The sequence below is a fragment of the Alosa pseudoharengus genome, unplaced genomic scaffold (genome assembly GCF_046254945.1).
Source record: "Alosa pseudoharengus isolate Yale_2024_CS ecotype anadromous, Long Island Sound unplaced genomic scaffold, YU_APseudo_1.1 YU_APseudo_1.1_scf_8, whole genome shotgun sequence".
NCBI lineage: Eukaryota > Metazoa > Chordata > Actinopteri > Clupeiformes > Clupeidae > Alosa > Alosa pseudoharengus.
In genome coordinates, this window is record NW_027468870.1 from 41,712,473 (window position 1) to 41,735,909 (window position 23,437).

A 23,437-nucleotide genomic window follows, 5' to 3' on the forward strand; every position below is an offset into this window, starting at 1 on the left:
TCAAAGCTGCGCTAAATGTCTCATGGGCTATAACAATAAGAGCATTAACTTCAGTAGCTTCAGGAACCAGCATCTCGCGTGCTGCGACTCAGCCAATCATTGCATGCATTCTGATAAAGTCGAGTCAGTGAGTGAAGTTACTATGGTGAAGAAACTCATTGATAGCCTGACAGGGAAAATGAAAGAGGAGAGGAGACTACGGCTGGGATGGTATGTATTTTTTCTTACCGCGATTGAAAAGCAAGAAGTTACAGCGATTTCTCGGTAAACCGCTTTAACAACCCCCCCAAAAAAAAAAATTCTGATTGATTGTAAGTTATGGATTATGAATTTTGTGCCGCAAACATAGCCGATTAAACTTTAGACATCCAGAGCAACTTCAAAGATCACTGGACACCAAATGCTTCAGACATGAAAGAAATAAGCAGTTTATCAACAAGGCTGTCACGATTTTAGAACAGCTGTTACATTCATGACATTTATGCTACTGTTATGATTGTGTATTAAGATCGTTGTAAGTGATTCAGAATGCTGCAGCACGCCTGCAGTAAATCAGACTTTTTTGTTGTAGTAGTGTGACCGAATACATGCTAAGGTAGCAAACTAGCAAAAAATCTCGAAATTGACCAGTGCATGAAAAATTATTTTTTCACCTGCTGTGTCTTGCCTTAATATTTTATATTGTTGGTTGGTTTAATACTGTTGCCAATGAAACGTCGTTGTCCTAATGGGTCTCAACATGTCGCTCTCAAGCTACCAGTCGGTTGCTGTCCCCTTCTGAGCTTGCCAGAGGCTGAAGTCTTACTACATTTAAACACAATTGTTATTTGATGGTTCACTATTCCAGCCTATGAATTTAATCATAAAAAAGTAGGCTAAATCATGCGTAATTAAAAAAATAACTCAATTTAGGCTACCATAGGCTAGGCCTACTTATACACAATAATCCTTTCCATTACAATGAATTAAAGCGACTGCCTGTCTCGCAATAAACACGTGTGGAAATCCTGCCTCTTTCCAATAGGCCTACATGAAACCTAATGGTAAACCATCAAATACCCCCTAGATTTCAGTGCCTATCAGTCCCAACATTTAGCAATATAATCAAACAGTCCAAAAGTAAATTAAATCCCAAACCAAACCGAAAATCGTATGCTTTTGATAGCCTAATGCTTGTATGCCGCTCCAAATGAAACGCATGCCTCACAATAAAACGTAGAAATAAAGGCCTACCTTGATTAAACCTGTCCCAAATAAAGCCCTGTGCTTTGTGCAGTAAGTAATAGAAGCTGGCCATAATTTGAGCGTTTATGGCATTTAACGGTTGTAACGACTTCCAATTCATGGCACGTTTTTTATTATTATTTTGTATGCCTTCTGCAGAGAAGGGAGACTGGCGTTGGTCACGGTTTGAAATGAAAGGGAGAAAACAGTAGGCTAGTAACACAGTGGACATTTTTTTTTTTGACGACGTTTCGTTAAGGCGGCAGGCGTGTGTTGCTAAGGCGGCCGCCTTAACTGCAAAGTGCTGCGGGAAACCCTGCCACAGGACCTTTTTCCACTTTACCTCATTCCATATTTAACAAGCACAGGCCCATACATGTACCGTATGATGAACTCCCCAAATACTTTGCAGTTTCATGTTAAGAAGCATTCAAATGACATTGTTTCATCATTTGTCCACACAGGTTTACACCTCTTTCCTTCTAAGAGACTCTGCCTTTCTGGGATGCAGTTTTTCATACCCAATCATGTTGGCAGTTACCCTAATTAGTCCTTCTTTTTATTTTCTTTATCATTACACAACTTTTCCAGCATTTTCTATTTTCATTTTCAGCGTTTGATATGTTGTCCTTTTTTCAGCTAAATATGCGTTTTCAAAATTAGCATATTATCACATTCTGTTTTTCTTTGCATTTTACACAACGTCCCAACTTTTCCTGATTTGGGAGTGTGTGTATGTATTATATGTATATATTATAGTATATTTAATCAAATTAATTACATACTATGTGATTAGTTAATCTAAATGAATTGCAGATATAATTTTTGCTGTGAAAGTATTTTAAATATTTAAATTCAAATGAATCATTGAATAATCATTGCATTGATGTACGACTTTAGAGTTGACGAACTCCGGTGATATGCAAATTCCTTGCTGCAGACATGGCAGAGGACTTTATTTTAATCAACACTTTATTTTTATCAACCCAATCAGGCCTTTTTTTAAAAGTAAATGTTCCAATAAATTATCTAGGCAGCACATTTTCTTCTCTCTCCTTCATTTTACAGTCTAATGGTTACTGACTAGAACGGCTCGGGGTCAAAGGTCATACGGAATCGATTAATCTGCGCTATTTTTTTTTATTTGTTATTTTTTTCTCAAATTAATTAATCGAAATGAATCAGTTATTTTGACAGCCCTAATTATATTGTGTTGTACATCAATTAAAAATTAATCACATAAGCACAAAATGGAAAAGTAGGGCAAAGTGGTAGGATAAAAGGGGTAGTACAGATCCTGTCAACATAATGTTTAAATTGTATGTGTGTGTGTCTTGCAAGGTACCAGTTCCACCAGTTTTGGGTTCATATCAGCTCAAGGAGGATCATGGGCAACTGCAGCTGGGTGTTGTTTTGAAACTGCACGAGAGTGTGACAAACAGTTTTGAATACTGTGAAGCCCATCTTCCATTTTTTAATAGGTATCATTCATACACTAATATACATAAGAACAATATGCAGTTTCATTGATGCAGTAATTTCATTGATAAAGCATGAGCATTTTTAACGTTGTAACTGTTACTGTTGTTTTCATGAAGAAATGTTTTGCTTGTGAATATTTTAAATTCTCATTCATAGTCATATTTCAGTTTGTGGATGCTGTGTTAACATTCTTTGTTCTACATCTAGGTGCCAGATGGGTACTTTGGATGTTAAGGTAACCTCAGGTCAGGTGGAGGTCTCCAAAGAGAAGAACCTATTAGTCTGGGTCTTAGGTGTGTTACAGTTTAAAATTCAAACAACTTTACCTCCATGTGTATCTGATAAGATGTTCACCATGGACCACATGTTTGTGTTCTTCTAGGACAGAAGTTTCCAAAGTCCCGTGAAGTAACACTTGAAGGAGCTGTTCATTTTTCTGGCCAGACAGTAGGACCCACTGATCCCCTCTGCACTGATGGAACAGCTTATGTCAAAGTATTACGTTCATAATCAACTGATTTTGTGAGGCTGTTATTTAAAGAGCAACTTGCAGGTTGGAAACCTCTATAAAGTGTAGTGTAGATAAACGATGAAGGAACTAGATTCGTATACAGGTTCATACAGGTTCGTATACATATATTATACTATGCATGTTAGGTTGTATACAGGTTCATCTTAAACAATTACATTGCTTCCAGGCAAAACCATTACAGACGTATAACAATGATCCTTGTGCTGTAGTTTCAGCAGAAATGATAGACAACTCAAGCACAATACCACATATGCATCCTGCAGTCTTTCCTCTCTTGTTGGAGGCTGCATCACATCACACTTGTCTGCCTCAGGGAATTCTTTCACTATTCTAATGGCTGTTGTATGATCTTTATTAGAGAGCCATTCGTGGAGAGAGCAAGTTTGATGTACAGTAATATGTGTTGTAATAGTGAGAGATTCAAATACTGAAGAACACACGTTTTTCCCAAACTTAATAGACTGTATGTAAACTATATACGGTTACACTTTACTTGACAGTGTCGACATAAGAGTGACATGACACTGTCATGAACGTGTCATAAACAAGTCATAAACGTTTATGACATAACGCTTCTGTTATTAAGTGACGTTTGGTTTTTGTCATAACAAGTTAGGGTTAGAGGTTAGGGTTAGGTTTCATGTGCCTAGATGTAGGAAAATTGGAAATGGGCTAGAATGGATTCTTGGCCAGACGGACTTTCAGAGCGAATCTCGAATTTGCCGGAAGTACGTCTGGGTGTTTCCCAGGCTAGTCATTCACCATATTCCATATGAAAAAGGATTTCATAACATCAATGAAGAAACAGGATTAACTTGTGTTCTATTTGATTTCAGTTCAGTTCTCATACAATATCAGTCTATACCCACTGTTTGAGACAGTGAGATAAAGGCCCCTATTTTTGCAACGCAAAACCCTATGCAAAGCGTATCATTATCCTGACGCAAAGGTTTTTCCTATCTTACACTTCACTTTTATTAAACAATGCACCCAGGGGTGTGGCAATTACTGACATAAGGTGAGGTCTGGTACATGATCAAAAAATCGCTATCTTAGTGCAAGAAAAACCTGGTCTATAGCGAAAGGTGCATATGATGCACAGCTGAAGATGCACTGTCACGAGATGTAAGCAGCAACTCCTCTGCAGGATAAATGTCCTTAGGATTTTTATTCAGTCATTCGAACATTATTGTAAGTGTTGCTTTTTTCAGGCTATGTTTTCGATGGTAACCCATTGTCAGTCAATAGTGCAAGTAATTAACTGTGTATAACTGTTTTGTCATTGACTATGACACCATGGTGAAGTTAGTTTCACTTTGCCTATGAGTTCAAATAATCAAGGGGGCAGGCGAATTCCCGGAAGTTGAACCACCCATGGAGCCGTGGTTATCAACTCTCTGCTAACCCCATAGAACGCCCCCCATTCATTTGGGATTTTTTTGGAATCTTATAAGTTCACATAACATATCAAGTGCCGACATTGTAGCTTCTGTATTATCTACATGAACAATAGAAGGCAAAAGAGGCTCAACTACCTCGTACGTAACGTTGGGTTCCCGTAAGAAGAATAGTTAGCATGTCCGGTTGTAGGGAAGCTAGCTTTTGACGTAATTTGATGCAATTATGCCTGCGTCTTTCTGTTGCACAGTAGGGAAACAACCGTATTGTTTGGATAAGAAGCTAAGTCTATCCAGCACGAAAACTCATGAACAAAGCTATGTAGCCTACAATACCATTTTATGTTAAGGTAAAGCATTACATAAAGGCAAGTAAACCTAATACAAAAACGGCACTAACGTTAATCATTTCAGAGGTTTTCAATGGATTGGCTGTAGGTCGGAAAAGTGGAAAGACGATTAGGCTATAACTTTTTTTGTTTTGTTTTACCATGATTGTGTTTGAAGATGATTATGTCTGGTAGTTTCAACATTAACACGACTTGATATCACTTGTGAGGATGATATTAATAATAATACATAAATAAATGTTTAAAGGAACCATATGTAAGAAATGTATTTCAATTAATCATAAAATGGCCCTGATATGTCACTAGACATTAAGAAATCATGTTCATTTCAAATACTTATATCACTGACAACAGTAGTCCGGACAGGATACTGTCATTTAAAAAGTTAAGTTGCAGCCCTCAACTGATGTTGATGTTGTCAAGTTGTGTTTTGGCCTGATGCGCCAACCTCCACCTATCTACTAATCACAAAGTCAGTAGTGTTTCGGCATCCGGGTTGCCAGCTCTGCCAGTCCGGGGGGAGTGGGAGGGGATACACCGCTCTACAGAAATTTTAAAGTGATTGCAGTACCAGTTTTGGCCACAATCTTACATACGGTTCCTTTAACTTTGATGACTTTGAAGGTGAAGGAAGTGTGAGAAGAATTTCTGTGTGAACCATCTATCATACGAGTTACAAGATTCAGTTCGATGGCTAACGTCACGAAGCTAAGTGTGAGTCTGCGTAATACGATGGCAAGCCAACTGAAAAAAACGTTAAATTTACGTCAGTGGCCTCCCATTGAAAACGATTGAGTCTGTTTGTCCATTTCTTTTACTGTCTATGCAAATAATAGACGAGTGCAGATGCGTGTAGCCTATACTCTGCTAGGTTTTAGTAAAGCATGGTTTAGTAGAATACCTGTAAAGCATGGTTTAGTGTAGGGCTCTTCAATTGGCGGCCATTTGTACTGGCCCTTGTATTGGCATTCTCCTCTTTGACTCACCCCACTGTTTTTCTATGGAGTTTAGATCAGGGGACTTTTGAAAATGTTCAGGTTTTTCTTGGTGTTCATGATACCATGCTCCGTAATTAGGCTCCTAAGGCCTTTGGGAATAAAAACAGCCCCACAATAGCATAGCCCCTCCACCATAATTGTCATTAGTTATGGGGTCCTTTTCAGTAGTCGTTCTTCTATGTACGCCAAACACACCTAAAGTGTTTCTAGCTAAAGAGCGCAATTTTCATTTCATCTGACAATAGACCACACTTCCAGACAAAGTCACTGTACCATTCAGTAACTCCTGCCGTTTACATTAGTAATTAAATGACTGGACAGGCCAATACCTGGCATGCCCTCTAAATAATCTATTAGCAGTGAGGTCACTTTTGAAGATTTTTTGGGGGACTTGGTGACCCCAAGATGATACCTTTCTCTGTAACTTTCAAACAGTGGTTCTTATGGAATTGTTTGCCTATCTTACCATCCTCCATAATGTGCGTGGGGGCAAGATAACCATGGGTCTTTGTCCAAGCATGTTGGTCATATTTCCATTTGATTATAACCTGTTAATCATTGTTTTAACTGTAAATATAGGCATTTTCAACAAAGTACCTAGTTTTTATAGACATCCCCTGACTTACAAATGTCAACACGCTTTGTTTTTATTTAGATTTAGTGTATTCTCTTGTCTTTCCAATGTTGAAAAATGACTAGAGGATTTAGCCTCTGTGTCACTTTATTTTCATACCTTAGTAAAAAGAAAGTCATGAACTACTTCTGAAAGTTCAAAGACACTCTGATTAACTTAAATAAATTGAAATTAGATAGGAAAATGCTTCTGTTAGGTTTTGAATATAAGATTTTTCTAGGGGTGCCAATATTTGTGAGCAACGTGTTTTTGTTAAAAATATTTATTTCTTTGAGATTTTCCTTTTTCTCAGAATATATTTGCTTCCCTTCAAGGGTGGATTTTTCCTTACTGTTTTCATTGTGAGATTACATTAATTCACCAACGGATTATTTTTTATACCTGTTTATAGTCAACTTTACCAAAGGTGCCAATAATTCCGGAGGGTACTGTAAGTTCCATATTAGTTTAGTTTCAACCTAAATTGGCACTACGTTGGAGTTTATGAACTACTAATATTTAACAGGTTGCACCACACAAATAGTTTCTGTCAACAATATCGCAAAAAAACACAGGCACAATTTCTGCAAAACTTGGTGGAAAGGTGGAGCAGATCCGACTCAAAGGGAATTTCAAAGTATTTCTATATAGTATAGTATATATATATAGCCTGGCTATTTTTTTCGCAACGGTAGCGAAAGAAAAACTTGGAGTCTCTCTGTGTCCATTTAGTGAATGATGAATTTGTGCGTAGCCTAGGCAATTGCCAATGTCCTTCATTTCTTCAGGTCTTACAACATAAACAAATGCAATAATAGTCTAGTGAAGTCAGAAATGAGCCTGTCTAAAGGCCTCTTGGAAATCATGTGGCATGTTACATGAATGCGCACTCAATTGCGATTCGAAGCAAAAAGTATCACTGATAGCCTAACAAAGGTAAATTGCATAGGCCTATTTGTAAATGTGGCGACAGCAAAATGCTTTGTGGTTAAAGTTAATCGTAGACTAGCCTATATAATAATCAAAGAAAGTAAAGGAGATGATTTGCACCTCCGTTCACCAAATAAAGGCCGTAGTTGTGTTTCTACAATATGTTAGCACAAAACGTAATTTTTGTCAGAAACCAAGTAGCCTAAACGTTTTCATTGTCATCGTGAACTATGACGATGCCCATGTTCAATAGGCTTTGTTTTTCATTTATTCAAGCAGTGACATTTGGTTTAATGCATGGGGTAACGTGACGTGCGTCAGAAAAAAGATGGGCCTGTCCCTCTCAAAACATGTTAAAATAGTGTGATTAGCAACCAGAAAAGAAAAAATTCCCAGGGAGACACCCCCAGACCCCGTATTATTATTATTAGGCTATTATGACTGGCCTGTACCCACTGCTAAAAAAATGTAGACGTCACGGTCATCTCATTTAAATGGTGGGAACGTCAAATGTAACAAGTAGGCCTATAAATCAGAAGAGCTACATATGCGACTGATTACACATTTAATTCACCTGAACAGTGTTTGAATCCTGTTTGTACTCACTGGAAATCTTGGACCAAACAGTTACTGTGCAAAGCACAGATTCCATTACTGTTATCTGTTATCACAGATTTCATTAGCCACCAACAACCGGCTAATGATGTTGTTATGCATGTACAAGATACAACATTTGAATACCCATATTGCTGCTGTTGTACTTCATTGTATCTACAGCTGTTAATGCGATTACTCATATTTCAAGCCACATTTCTCCGGCCCCTCAGTTGTGATGCTTTTCATGAACTGGCCCCCATTACAAACTAATTGAATAGCCATGGTTTAGTGGAATACCTGTTCCATACAGTCTTTCGTGCAAACACATTCCTTCAAATGAGCCACTGACTATCAAAATACCGATTCGCTGTTTGAAATTATTAAAGGGAATGGCAGATGTCATTTTCATTGTTTATCACACACTTAACCCTTGTGTAATTATGTGGTTCATGTTTTTGTGGTTACACCATATTGACATTTTTATCCAAATTCAGTTAATACTGAATGGGTTTGATAAAATTGATGTTTGAAAATAATTTGTCAAATTATTTTACATTTGTAACAATTTTAAATGTATCTAACACATATGTACACAAAAAATGAGCTACACGTCATTGACCCTTTAACAGACCGGCCTATTCAAGTGAATGAAACTTTCTGCTGCACTCTGAAGAGACGTATAATATAATCTTTAAATTACACATGTATTCCTCTGTGACCCCACAATGGTTACTCAGCGCTATACATTCTGCTGAATCCACGGTGTTCAGCTAAAGGCTTCTGCATTTAGACAAAAAATCTTTCTCCCAGCTTTTTAACTTTCACTAAGTGCCCTATATCTAAACAACCTCAGATAAAACTATCTGCAAATTGAATGACTTAAATAAACCTTTTTTTTTTTGTAGATATTTGCACTATATTGATATCATTGTCATTATTAATTTGATTGATTGATCATGCTATTAATGTTTCTATATTGGTCACAACCCTTTTCCTCTCACGCTGTGTGCAAGACCTTTAAAAGTTGACTCTAAAATTAACTGTTTTGAGTACTCATGTTCATCTGTTTCTCTCACTTTGCAGCTGTATTTCCGAATACCTGACCTAACTTTATCAGGATGTTGTGTGGACCAACATTCAGTTCAGGTGTATTCTTCAACAAAGCCTCGCGTTGTCACATGTAAGTGCATTGGAATGTGGGACAAACTTAATCTCAAAATGGTTGTCAAATATGAGTGATGTGGAGACAAAAAGTGAGTGTGAGATGAACCAACTACTTGAAATACAAAGTGTACATCCCTTCTAGAAATGAAAAAAAAAAAAAATCTTTCCAAATATGACACATTTGGGGTTTTAATGTTATGTTCTCTATGGCTCTCAAAACACTTTTCAGGCTGAGGTCACCAGGGTTGGGTAGTAATGGATTACATGTAATCTAGATTACGTAATCAGATTACAAAAATCAAGTTACTATAATCAACCCGGATTACAATAAAAAATATGGAGCTAAATTTGTCTCAATAATATTTGTATAAGCACAGAGGGGGATCCACATCCTCTTGATTTGCATGTGTGTTTTGATATCTACAAATAAAAACAATCATATTTGTAACTCGTATATTGATTTTTACAAATATAGATGTGCATTTGTAAATAAAATGCCATTTGTAAAACGGAAAATTTCATTTGTGAAATGTGATTCTGCATTTGTGGATCACCAGCACACGCATTCTTCGCATTCCAAAGTTACGTGTTTTTGAGACGTTCTTCACATGAAAGTCACACAAATCCACACGTAAATAGGCCTACTTTAATTCACCGGCACACAGAAATCGCAATCCAGTAGATGGCGACATCCACAAATATTTCTTGACTTGCATTCGTGTTTTGACATCCACAAATAAAAAAAATAATATTTGTAACTTGTAAATTGGTTTTCACAATTGTAGATGTGTATTTGTAAATGAAATGGCATTTGTAAAACTGAAAATTGTTACCTTTGTGAAATCTAATTTTGCATTTGTGGATCACCAGCACACACAGTTTTACGTTTTCGCATTTGTGGATCAGCATTTGTGGATCACGTATTTTTGAGACAAACTTTGCGCAGAGAGGCCACCCAGATCCACAAGTAGCCTGCTGACACTTTCTAATCCAGTAGATGGCAGTGTTGTTCTATGGGACTCATAACCAAAGATTCTTTGCTCATAATTAAATCTAACAAGTTATGCCTTTTACAACAAGCTTTTTGATGGAAAAGTGGTGTTTCATTTCCATAATCTTTGTTTAGTAAACGCATAAAACCGTCAGTTTGCAAGCGAAATCAAGAATTACGATCTTTGAGTTTGTTTATAGTTACCTAGCAACCGAGGCTTTAAGTGTTAAAACCAAAGATTCTAGAACAGAGTTATGAACATCAGACGCTTGAGTGAAATCTCGACCTTATTAGTGATTGATACATGGATACAAGGATACAAGGAAGTTTATTGTCACATGCATATAGTTACTGGAAGTAAGAAATGCAGTAAAATTATGTCTGGTGTCAGCCTATTTGTGCATTTATGGAATATATAAAAAATGCAGTAGAATAGGGGTTTATTAGATTAAGTGGCGAGGGCTGCATAAGAAAGGTGGGGGAGGATTGGGATTGGGGGGGGCACCAACAAGGAGCACCCAAGAGCAACAGGGGCAAGGAAAAACTCCCTTACCAAGGAAGAAACCTTGGGCAGATCCACAGCTCAAGGGGCTAACCCAACTGCCAGGGGTCTTGGTGTGTGTGTTGGGGGGATGACAGGGGAGATGGGATAGTGTGCTGTGTATGTGGGGAGAGGGCAGTGTGTAATATGTGTGTTGGAGAAGCTTCCTCATGAGACAATGTGCTGTGTATTTGGGGGGGGGGGGGGCAGTGTGCTGTAAGTATGTCGGGGATGTGTGTTGGACAAGTTTCCTGATGAAATAATGTGCTGTGTAGGGAGGGGGGGGAGGCAGTGTACTGCAAGTATGGTGAAGGAACTTACTATTGCAAGCAGAGTACTGTATGTATGATGTATGTGAGTGATGACAGTGAAGATGTGTGTGTGGGCGGGAGGGGAGTGGAGCAGTGACTGTGTGTGTGTGTGTGTGTGTGTGTAGTGTGTGTGTGTGTGGGTAGGTGGGGGCAGTGTGCTGTAAGTATGTAGAGGATGTGTGTTGGAGAAGATCCTGAAGACAATGTGCTGTGTATGTGGGGAGGGGGCAGTGTGCAGCAAGTATGTAGAGGAGGCTTACTGTAGCAAGCAGTGTGCTGTATGTATGTGAGGTGATGACAGTGATTATGTAAGTATGTAGAGGATGTGTGTTGGAGAAGATCCTGAAGACAATGTGCTGTATGTGAGGTGATGACAGTGATGATGTAAGTATGTAGAGGATGTGTGTTGGAGAAGATCCTGAAGACAATGTGCTGTGTATGTGGGGAGGGGGCAGTGTGCAGCAAGTATGTAGAGGAGGCTTACTGTAGCAAGCATTGTGCTGTATGTATGTGAGGTGATGACAGTGATGATGTAACTGTGTGTGTTTTGTGTGTGTGTGTTGGGGATGGGGGTGGGGGGGTGGCTGCAGAAAGGCTAGGCAATCAAGGACATGGGTAGATAGATGGAGGAGAAATCAAAAATAACTAGACTGCATTTCCGGCGGGAACTGCGAAAGTGTGCTTGCCCTAGTCCGGTCACCAACGTGAGCAGACAGTGACATACGCTATGCTGAACCTGGCTTGATCCAAGCATTCTAACAGTGCCTTTCAGTGTTGGAGCAGTGGCAATACCTCAAAAGCTCTATTCAACTATTGCCTTGTGGGGTGAATGCGGTTAGTTGGATTTTACCTTTGGCCTGCCTTCGAATTTAGCTTCTATGACTGAGATCAAATCAATAAAATAAAATGACAGCAGTGATTGGCTGCAAAAATAAATAATGTCACGCGTCTTGCGCCTCTCAAACTGGGCTATCAGGTAACCTACAGAGGAATTGAAATTATGAAATATGACCAAGGCATTAAAAAGCTGCTTGTTTGTCAGGATACTTTTTCACTGATTTATTTAAAAAAATATGAGCTATGAGTGTGGATGTTATATATTCCATCCGACAAATTATGTTTTACTGGTTTATTTGACAAATAATCTATATGGATTTGCTCTATAAAGACCGTATGTCTGTTTGGGATTGTTTTGTGAGCCTGGGGTTGTTTTGAGAGCCTATTGATGTAGCCTATCTCAGATGTATCTCAGAATAAAGGAATACTTCATATTACTCTAAACCACCGTCTGTAAATCAGGCAGCCCACTTCCATACAGTGGGTCCCATTAAGAAGTGGCCACTTCATTCGTGCTTACCGTGATTCACACAGCAGCATTATTAAATTAATCTGTCACCATATGCCTACGTTTGCAAAGAAAACATTTTAATTTGATTCACATGAAACGTTACATTTAATGTACATGTTGACAATGAGTAGGCTAGTTTTGGTTGTTGGTGGTGTTATTGCATCCCTTAGTTATGCCTACAATGCAAGTTCCCTCGCGATTGTTAGCTCCTGTAGACAATATAGACGCATTTCAAAACATCTTAGGAGTCCTCGCCACTTCTTTCAAGCTGTCAGACTTAGGTGCTACTTTTAGAGCTAAAGTGCTTCGTGAATTACTGTTAGTAAAAAAAATAGCAGTCCTAAAGTTACAAGTGACGAAGTTACGAGTGCAAGCATCTCATATTAAATGACCATGACATTACGCTAGCCACACAAGAAATTAATGATACTTAATCTCTGCTTAGCATGCTTCTCCGCTTAGCATTCTAATAACAGAAGGGGCACATTTATGTTGACCACTACAACATGACTCATGTCTGTAACTCTATAAAACACTTACTTAAAGGACGCACGCCATCCAGCACAGTTCTACACAACCGATATTTTGGGCACTTTTTTGGCCACGAACTCGTCACTCTGAAACAGTAGGCAACATCAAATAAACGAAATTAGGGTCTTTCAGTATTAAATGTGTACATGTGATTACAAATGGATGTGTGTGGTTTGCAATTAGAATAAACAAGAAATAACATTTCCAATAATTTCCCATTATAAATTACATAATATTTGCAACTTCCTTAATTGTGAAGCTCACATAATTCTAATGTCACCGTATGTATGTGAAATGTAATACAACGTTGCCACCTAGCGTTCGGATGTATTTAACATTAACGTGACATGTCCGGCTTGTACTGTCGTCAAATCCATGCTTTGAGGAAAACAATGTTTTTATCATAGTTTCCTCTTCAGTGAGCGATTACCTGGTCGTTTTTGTAACAGAGATGGCTGTTTATTGTCCCTAGGTTTACAGAAACACCTATTCATATTAATACGTATGGAAATCAAGTTAATGCTGCCGACCACTGTTTGTCTATTACATGGCCCAGAATGCCTTGCATGTCTTTACAACAAAACAATTTCCCGTAAACATATGAATTTGCATACTTGTAACATTTTCAATAATACTCTCCCATCATGATATTTAACAATAAGGAAACATTTAATTTGAATACCGTCAATGTGAAAACAACTCTATTATGTAAGCTATATATAGCTACCGTTCTCCTTGCTATTTCAGTTCGTAAGTCCATACTATCCCATGGCAGAGCAAGGATTTCATGATTGGGCAAGGTTGCCCGGAGACATTGTGGCTACCCAGAGACATTGAGCATACTTGGAAGGCATTGTGATAGAAGGTGAATGGTGCAAAGGTGAATGGTGAGAGTTACCAAATACCTGTAGGTGATTTGCCAAATGTTGGAAACTTTTGGAATATTTCTTTTTTTTTTAGCTTATGCACCCTCACACTGGAGTCCCCAGTTCATATACAAAATTTGGTATCGATATGTGACAGTGTTCCTGAGATATGGACGACTTCCTGTTTCGGAGCTTCGCCGCCGATTTCGTTTGGCTGTGACGGGCAAACGCTTTCGAAAATCAAAAATCCTTCTAGTAACTTTTGTGAGGCTTGGTCCAATGATAATGTACGTCAAGTTTCGTGGCGTTCGGACCAAATTTGTGACCTGTGAAAATTTAGTTTCGCTTTCTATTCAATCCAATATGGCGGACGAACGACACGCCCACTTGACGTCATCTTCTCGAGCAAGTTACACCGCTACTGCCCGGACGTTTTAAAGTTGGAACGGTGTCTCTGTCTCAAAGGGCCTAGGCACAGGAGCTGGAAAAAAATTAGGGAGACGGGAATAATAATATTAATAATAAGAAAACTTAAGAAGAACAATAAGTGTGCTGCTTTGCAAGCACACTTAATAAGAAAACTTAAGAAGAACAATAAGTGTGCTGCTTTGCAAGCACACTTAATAAGAAGAACAATAAGTGTGCTGCTTTGCAAGCACACTTAATAAATAAAAAGTTCTATGGAGACGTGCAAAAGTTGGAGAAAGTCAGATATGTGTGTGTGTGTGTGTGTGTGTGTGTGTGTGTGTGTGTGTTTTGACGTGTGATGAAATAAGAAAATAAATAAAAGGTCTGTAGCATAGGGAGAGGGATGTAAAAGTGCTAAAGGTCATGTAGGTGGGGGTGGGGGGGGCGTCATGAGTGCTGAGGAGTGAATGAGTGCAAATTAAGTATAGTGTGAATTCAGAGTTGGGAAATGTTTGAGAGTGCTGAGGAGTGAATGTGTGCAAAGTCAGTATAGTGTGAGTTCAGAGTTCGGATGGCCTGGGGATAAAAACTTCTCCTGAGTCTCTCAGTTCTGGCTTTGTGACTACATAGGTGTCTTCTTGATTTCAGCGGTAGGAATAATCCATTGTTAGGGTGAGAAGAGTCCTTCAGAATCTTTTGGGCTCTTAGGAGTACTCTTCTGGAATAGATATCTTGTAGAGCAGGGAGTTGAGTTCTTATAGTACGTTCAGCTGAGCGCACTACTCTCTGCAGAGTACTACAATCTCTAACTGTGGAGTTCCCATACCAGGTGATGATGCTACCTGTTAGAACACTCTCAACCGCTGAAGTGTAGAAGGCCTTCATGATGGATGTAGAAACTTTGAATTTAGAGGAAGTTGAGTCGTTGTCTGGACTTCTTCAGAACATATTGAGTGTTAACAGTCCATGTTAAGTCTTCAGTAATGTGGACACCAAGGTATTTAAAACTTGTGACTCTCTCTACAGGTTGCCCGCTGGGGTGTAACTGTAGTTCTGCTGCTTCCTACTGTACACTACCATTTCCTTGGTTTTATTGATATTCAGTGTCAAGCTGTTAGATTGACACCACTGTGCCACCTCATCAACCTGATCCAAGTAGAGCTGTTCATTGTTGTTACTAATCAGGCCCAAGATCACTGTGTCATCTGCAAACTTGATGGTGGAGGTATGACTACTGTTGGCTTTGCAGTCATGTGTGTAGATGTTGTACAGCAGTGGACTCAAAACCTTGGGGAGCACCAGTGCTGATGGTTAATGAGTCAGATGTCAGACCCTGTCAGAGATGCTGCAGCTAGTGCAAGATAGTCTGTGTTTTTCATGTCAAAGCGAGCATAAAAAGCATTAAGTTCATCAGGGAGGGCTTTACTCACATTCATCATAGGAGGGGACTTTCTTTCAAAGCCAGTGATGGTTCGGAGTCCTTTCCACACTCGTGCTGGATCACCCTCCAAGAAATCAGCTTCAACTTTGTCTCTATAGCGCCGCTTAGCATCTTTAATAGCTCTACGTAAACTATAAGATGCTGCTTTGTAATCCGTCATATCCCCTGAAATAAGCCCAGCATTATAAGTCAAGGTGCGTGTCTTTAATGCTGTTCTCACTTCTCTATCCACCCATAGCTTCTGGTTAGGGAAGCTTCGGATCTTTACAGTTGGGATGTTGGAATCAGTTAGCATATTGATGTAACTCAATGATACTTCCGTAAACTCATTTATGTCAGCAGAGTTCGTCTTGAACATCTCCCAGTCAACGTTGCTAAGGGCGTCCTGTAGCCTGGTTTCCGATTGGTCAGTTCAACGCTTGACCTCCTATGTCACTGGGGGGTCCGTCTGACTTCTCTGTTTGTACATAGGCAGTAGGAAAACAGCGGCATGATCTGATTTTCCGAAAGCTGGTAGAGACTTAGCTTTGTAACTGTTCTTGAACTGTGTGTAGCAGTGATCCAGTGTGTTGTCACCACGTGTAGGGAAGTGACTGTATTGAATAAATTCAGGCATGGACCGGTTCAGATGTACTTGATTGAAATCACCGGCCACAATAAGCGCAGCTTCAGGGTGCGTGTTGTTGTCTATTTAACACTTCTTGCAATTCTGAAGCCGCAGCATCTGTGTTGGCTTACGAATGTAGACAGCGTTGAATATTACCGAAGATAGCCTATCTTATGCGCTGTGTTTAAGCAGGCCGTGAACAAAGGGTTAACTTATAGCCTACTAGGGTGACCAGGGGCCTGTACTGCGAAGGGAGCTTAACCTACCCAGATGTAAACCAGGGTTACTTTGTTAAACCGGGGTTGACAAAACCTGGTTATCTTAAGTGGTGTTAATCGGTACTACGACGCTGATTATGAAGTTGATTTGTTGAGCCAGGGTTAACCTAATTGAAGTTTTGTGCGCGTTCACATAAAAGGGGCGGGTTGCAGCGCAAGTCACCACTTTCAATGATGATGCAATCACCTTATTTGACGGATGAGGAATGCGCAATTATTATGCCAAGTTATGAGAAATTAAAACCCACTCTACGACAAAAATCAAATACGTCGGCAGTGAACAAAGCAAGGCAAGGCTGTTGGCAACGTATTGCAGATCGTGTAGCCTAAAAGTAAAGTTTTATTTCCACATGTCATTCAAATATGTGTTACGGAGGATTAATAGCTTGCGGAATGTCTGAAATGAGTTGAAATAATTAAAGTGCTTATTTTGAGTTTATAAAAAGGCCTACAGATGCAACACAATTCAGAAGTGGGCATATCAATTAATAAGGATAATTGAATGTTTAAGTAGCCTCCATTTACTGTATGCCTAATCCTGTAAACATTTCAGATGCAACACCAGTGCCAAACGCACATGGCGGCAGGTGAAAATGAAACACAAAAACATATCAGAATGGTAGGTTTGTATAGTTATAGCTTGCATTCATATTTCTTAATTATGAAAATATGTTGTAGGCTATTCTTAGGACTAGCCTTCACTTGGCCTCTGTTTTACAGCTAACAAGAAAAAAGATGTCTTTGAACACTAGGTTACTGTAGGAGGAAGAGTGTTTTACAGTAGCAGATGAGTTGGCCATCGCAAATAATGGTGGAAGGCTGATTTGGAGGGGGGTGAGGGAGGCATTAGGTCGGATCCTGGTGCTGTGGAAATGTGCAGCCTTTATGTGCAGGGTAGTATGGCATTCAACTAACGCTAATAACAAGCCTTGCCAAAATTATGGGTCATTAAGTAAGAATACAAAATAATTGTTAGATTAAGTAGATTATGTTAAAACGACATGGACATTAGGCCGAACTTCCGACGTATTTTTTTTTGCACACACGCTGGCTCTGCCTGCTGCGCTGCCTGCACATTCAATGTCCTCGGCTTCGCGAAATCAGTGCATATTCGCGCCTAATTATAGAACGTCAAAAAGAAACAAAGTAGCCGGGCTGCATCCAGACACTTAGCTGCCGTCGGGGGCTGCATGCAGTCGACTCAACCTCTCTACGGACAATTTTTAATGTTTATCAGAAAATAACTACTCAGTATTCTGATTGAGTATAATTTTCGAGACAATTAGGGCAGGATTCGGGATTCGGGACAACTGCTTGGATATCGGGACTGTCCCGAATTTTTCGGGACGTCTGGTCACCCTATAGCCTACAGGTAGAAAAAAGAAAAAATGGTGATAATATAACCAGGCGCGCCTGCAGGTGTACGTCCTTACGCACTGTGCGTACCATCAGGCTACTCATCAACAAGAGAAAATGTCCTGTGTGTGTGTATTCACACCAAATTGGCCCACCATACCTTCCCAACTATGGACAGTATCCCATTAGCTGCATGTCATCAGGCTACAATTTACAATTTTCTATTACATAAAGTTAGTGAACACGTTATCAAAATTAACGCGCACACATTTTGTTTGAGCAGGAGAGAGAGAATACGCACGCAGGCTAGGCCTACTTGTTGTTTTGTTTTACTCGGCTATCTATGGTTATCAGCACACAATGTTGAGCTAATTCACTAACTCAGTACTCATCATGGATATCACAAGTTTAAACAACGAAAACAGTAAGGATGGATGCAGCAAAGCTAGAGGAGTTATTCAGATGGGCAAGAACAAGGTAGGCAATTGCTTTGTCAGAACGTTAGACTGTATTAGACAGCCGTTTAAAGCCAAACGTCACGGTAAGCTAGAACAAAACTAAAGGTACCTTTAGCCTGTATAGGGCTGTATCAAGTTGTCCAAATGAATAGGTCATTGTAGACGTTGTTGTATTATTGCATGTGAATGTTGCTATGCTATGTAGGCTACTTTTTTGCTGACCAATACACGGACCTGAAACCGGGAAACGGACAAATATTGTCCACGCGTGAAAACATTTTTTGCGGGGGGGGGGGTAGTGATGGGTGTGCGTACCATAGCATTAATTCCTGCAGGAGCCCCTGAATATAACGTTAGCTAAGTTAGTTTGCCTGCTAGCTAGCTTATCAGTAGGCTATACAGTCTCTCAATGGGAATTTATGTGATCTATTTATCAGTGCAATAGCTACTTCTGTCTAAATAATAGGCCTATTTACCTCTCCTTATTCAGTGTAAACTTGGAAAAAGATCAATTGGGCCTTTCACACGGTCAGTTCTTGCAGTTCATTACCGAGAAAAAAAACCCCGCATAAAACCGTCAGTTTGTAATGTAGGCCTACAAGAAATGTGGTAGCACAGTGGTTAGATGAGTGAGCTCTGCCCCCAAGGATTGTTGGTTCAAATCCAGGCTCAGCGCAACATTTCATATACAGTTCCAATTATTCTTAAACACCGCCGCGGCCATATTGTTGATATGACATTCCAGTTCTATAGGCTATTCTATGTGACAATCGCCTGTAGCGCGTAGATTTGAGCTGAGCAGAGCACAGTAGCCTAACAGCTTCATCTCGTCAATATAAGTAAATAAACGTATAGACCCATATCTAATAGCATTAAGTAAATATCCGTCATTATTGTCAACTGTAAATTACCCCGATATTTATTTATAGCCCAACTGTCTTGTTCATACATCGGCACACGTCGCAGCTGAAGGGGACAAGCGTTCAAGTCGCCTGAGTCAAGGTCGGCGAACTTATATTTGTTCCACCAACGACATCGTCTAACATTGCCATGATCGGAGAGAATAAAGTTGCATCTCATTGGACTGCAATTGTATCTTGCGTTTGCCTGTTGCTCACAACCTGCAGCCAAGGACTTTGCTAAAGTAGTTTAAAGTGGGTTAGCCAGTGATCGTTTTTGTCTGATAACTTCTACAGGAGGATCTATGATGCAACTACATGGTCTGGAGGCAGAAAGGGCTAACATATTTCTCTGTAACATTTCCAAAATCCAAGTGAACAAAACACTATACAAATCAGAAGTATCTACTGATATCTTTCTCCGCTGAGTTTGTGCCTACTATTTGCCACACTAAGACAAGCTGAAAAGGGCGTATCATGAATAAATATATTAGCCTAGGCTACTGTAAACGTTGGCTAACATTGCCTACCTAGCAATACTATCTATGCAAATGTCCAAAGGTAATCTACGGTAGGCGACTACATCAAGCTACTGCTGATGTCTCCGCATTGCATAGGGGCAGCTGTTAAAAACGTATTTAACTTAAGCCCACAGAGGACAATATAATATAGTATTAATACAAATATAATAATGGCGATGGATGTGAGGAGTTGGCTGTAAGTTTAGCCTAGGCTATTTATCCTATGTAGCCACCAGTCTCTCCTGCGCTGACTACTTCTCAGTCTCATTCTCTTCTCGTGTCCTGACCATGTCAACATTGAGCAACGAAAATAAGGGAGATTTTCCAGGTTACTCACCCAAAATACAGGGACATTTCAACATTCGTCTTTCTGTTGCTATCCCTCTGCTGAGAGCAAGAATTCGTAGGCCTACTGAAACTGCTGCACTAATTAAACGAGGTGAAGCTAAGCTAGGTCTAATGAGATTGGCGTCAAATCGTGCTCTCTCCCACACTGTTCTGATCACTCTGGTCGCCTTCAGGCAAGCAAAACGATGCTTTAAAAACATATTTTCGCTGGAAGGGCAGGGGGTACAGGACAACAGTACAGAGACGGCCAAGTCCGATGGGGCTAATGTTATGAAAGTGATAAAATATGGGATATTTTACGGGAAAATATTAAAACAGGAAGACAGCTGGAAAAAGTTGACAGGTATGTTTCTGACAGTGGGTGACTCTAGGGCTATTTGCTGTTGTTAGAACGGCCTGTATTGCTGTTGTTAGAACGGCCTGCCCTGTAGCCTAGGCCTATTGCACAACATAGGCCTACCATCACGTTACCTTTTGTACAAATAAATAAATAGCCTACAGCGATCATACCGGCGCTGTCGCGCTTGTCATTGATAGCTGCATTAAATAGACCCACCTATGCATTTTCTATATCAACAAAATGGCCGCTGCGAACGTTATTACTTGATTATTACGTAGATCGAATAAGCCTAATTCTATGAGCCCACCTGAACAGCTGTTTTAACCAAAGATTCTAGAATCTTTGGTTTTAACGTTGCCAGCTGTTGTTTGTTTTTTTTTACTCGGTAATGAACTGCAAGAACTGACAGTTTGAAAGGTTGCTAGGTAACTATAAACAAACTCAAATATCGTAATTCTTGATTTCGCTTGCAAACTGACGGTTTTATGCGTTTACTAAACAAAGATTATGGAAATGAAACACCACTTTTCCATCAAAAAGCTTGTTGTAAAAGGCATAACTTGTTAGATTTAAGAACTAGGTTCGCTAGCTCTGTGTGTTATGAGCAAAGAATCTTTGGTTATGAGTCCCATAGAACAACACTGCCATCTACTGGATTAGAAAGTGTCAGCAGGCTACTTGTGGATCTGGGTGGCCTCTCTGCTCAAAGTTTGTCTCAAAAATACGTGATCCACAAATGCTGATCCACAAATGCGAAAACGTAAAACTGTGTGTGCTGGTGATCCACAAATGCAAAATTAGATTTCACAAAGGTAACAATTTTCAGTTTTACAAATGCCATTTCATTTACAAATACACATCTACAATTGTGAAAACCAATTTACAAGTTACAAATATGATTTTTTTTATTTGTGGATGTCAAAACACGAATGCAAGTCAAGAAATATTTGTGGATGTCGCCATCTACTGGATTGCGATTTTTGTGTGCCGGTGAATTAAAGTAGGCCTATTTACGTGTGGATTTGTGTGACTTTCATGTGAAGAACGTCTCAAAAACACGTAACTTTGGAAAGCGAAGAATGCGTGTGCTGGTGATCCACAAATGCAGACTCACATTTCACAAATTAAATTTTCGGTTTTACAAATGGCATTTTATTTACAAATGCACATCTATATTTGTAAAAATCAATATACGAGTTACAAATATGATTTTTCTATTTGTAGATATCAAAACACACATGCAAATCAAGAAATATTTGTGGATCCCCCTCTGCGCATATACAAATATTATTGAGACAAATTTAGCTCCATAAAAAAATGTGTAATCAGATTATAGTTACATTGTTGGAGATTACTTGATTACATTTTATCATGCAAACAATGCACTTTTTTATGATGGCTTAACTAATCTTTTAATTTGACAAGCAGCCCATTTGTTTGTCCACTAGATGTCATCCAATTGCCTGTATAGTTTCTTGACAAGAAAAAGGTTAACATTTTAAAACCCAAGATGGAGTAGCTGTCGACGTCGACCGATCCAGTCGGGAAAAATGGGGTCTGTACTTGGCAATATACTGAACCAAAGGAGGTCTCTGGTCAGTGTTGCCTGGGTTCTGAAGTGTACATTTAAATAAGTCACAGTACCGTTAGGTTAATGGAAGTATAGCATGTGTTCAAAATGATTACATGATCACAAACAACCCCTTAGTACCAAATACAGAACAACCTTAAAATATGCCTACTGATTCTGATGAGCTTTACATGACCAGGACAGGACCCACCCTGCTACCATCTCTCTCTCTCTCACTCACTCACACACACACATATAATCTTGTATATAAACATACATTAATGTCTCAGTCCTGCCTGCCTGAAGTTGGATAGATAACGTTGGATAGATGCCCAATTACCAATTGCTATTCTAAGTCATGCAATACTGGTTAATTGTTAAGCTATTTCTAAAATGATTAGATCACAATTTACTTTGAAAACCACATAATTGTGCAAGTATAGCTAACGTTACAGTAGTGTTGCACGGTGTATCGATACTAAAAAGGTATCACGATGCCTTCACGCAAAAAACGATACGATTTCCGACGTTTTTAGAATCGATACTTTATTAAAATTAACATTCTGTGTCTACGTGAACTGCCCTCCTCTGCTGCTCTCACTGCTCCTTGCACGCATCTAGGCAAGTGGGCGTGTCAAGCAGGCAGCTCTGAGTGAGTGAGTGCGCAGCCAACGTCAACATACAGTAGTTCTTTGCCGACCGTCCTCGGCCTTGTGGATAAAACAAAAGGTGAAGTGAAATCTGCAACTATTTCGGATACATCACGAATAGTGAAGGCAAGCCATCGGGTACACAGAGGCCCGTTTGTGAAATATGTTTCAAAGTAATTTAAAAGCAGTAGGCTACGCATGGAACTTGGCACCTCGCAGGTCATATCCCAACATTTTTGTTTAAAGAACGACAGGTTAACGAATATGCTATAGAAAACACGACTACATGGTTAGTGCCAAGTTCTTCTCTTCTGTTTTAGTATAGCCTAAGTGAAACGAGTATGGTTCTCTGGGATAAAGCGAACCTTCCTTCATCAATGAATTTGATGAGACATAACGAGCTGTAATCATTTTGACGAGACATAACGAGCTGTAATCATAGGGTGCTAACGTGATGAAAGCGCAATGTTCACGCCAGAATAACATTACCATATATTACTGGTAATATTTGTCATGGCATGTAGACTGCAATTTGTTCAATAAGTATTGCCCAGATGTAGGATAGGCTACCCGAAATGCGGTAATTAAAGCCCACAGCATATAATACCACCAAAGCGTGTTGAGTCCTAATAATAATAGCGGGTTATTTTTACGTGGTAGCAAATCATGTTATCAAAGAAATAGAC

The 23,437-nt window shown here is 39.4% G+C and overlaps 1 protein-coding gene across 2 annotated transcripts in view; it reads left to right on the forward strand.

The window, feature by feature from the left end:
* The window catches only part of ap5m1 (adaptor related protein complex 5 subunit mu 1), a 40,989-nt gene that overhangs the window by 12,511 nt on the left and 5,041 nt on the right, over positions 1-23,437 (forward strand). Inside the window, exons 4-7 of one of the 2 annotated variants that reach the window (XR_012984795.1) lie at positions 2,566-2,705; positions 2,914-2,999; positions 3,094-3,201; positions 9,207-9,303. Coding sequence is in view for 1 of the 2 variants with exons in the window: in XM_076275107.1 (XP_076131222.1) it covers positions 2,566-2,705; positions 2,914-2,999; positions 3,089-3,201; positions 9,207-9,303 (436 nt within the window). In the remaining variant the exon portion in view is untranslated. Of the gene's footprint in view, positions 1-2,565; positions 2,706-2,913; positions 3,000-3,088; positions 3,202-9,206; positions 9,304-23,437 lie in introns of those variants that run through there. The other variant, XM_076275107.1, reaches the window with a different exon arrangement.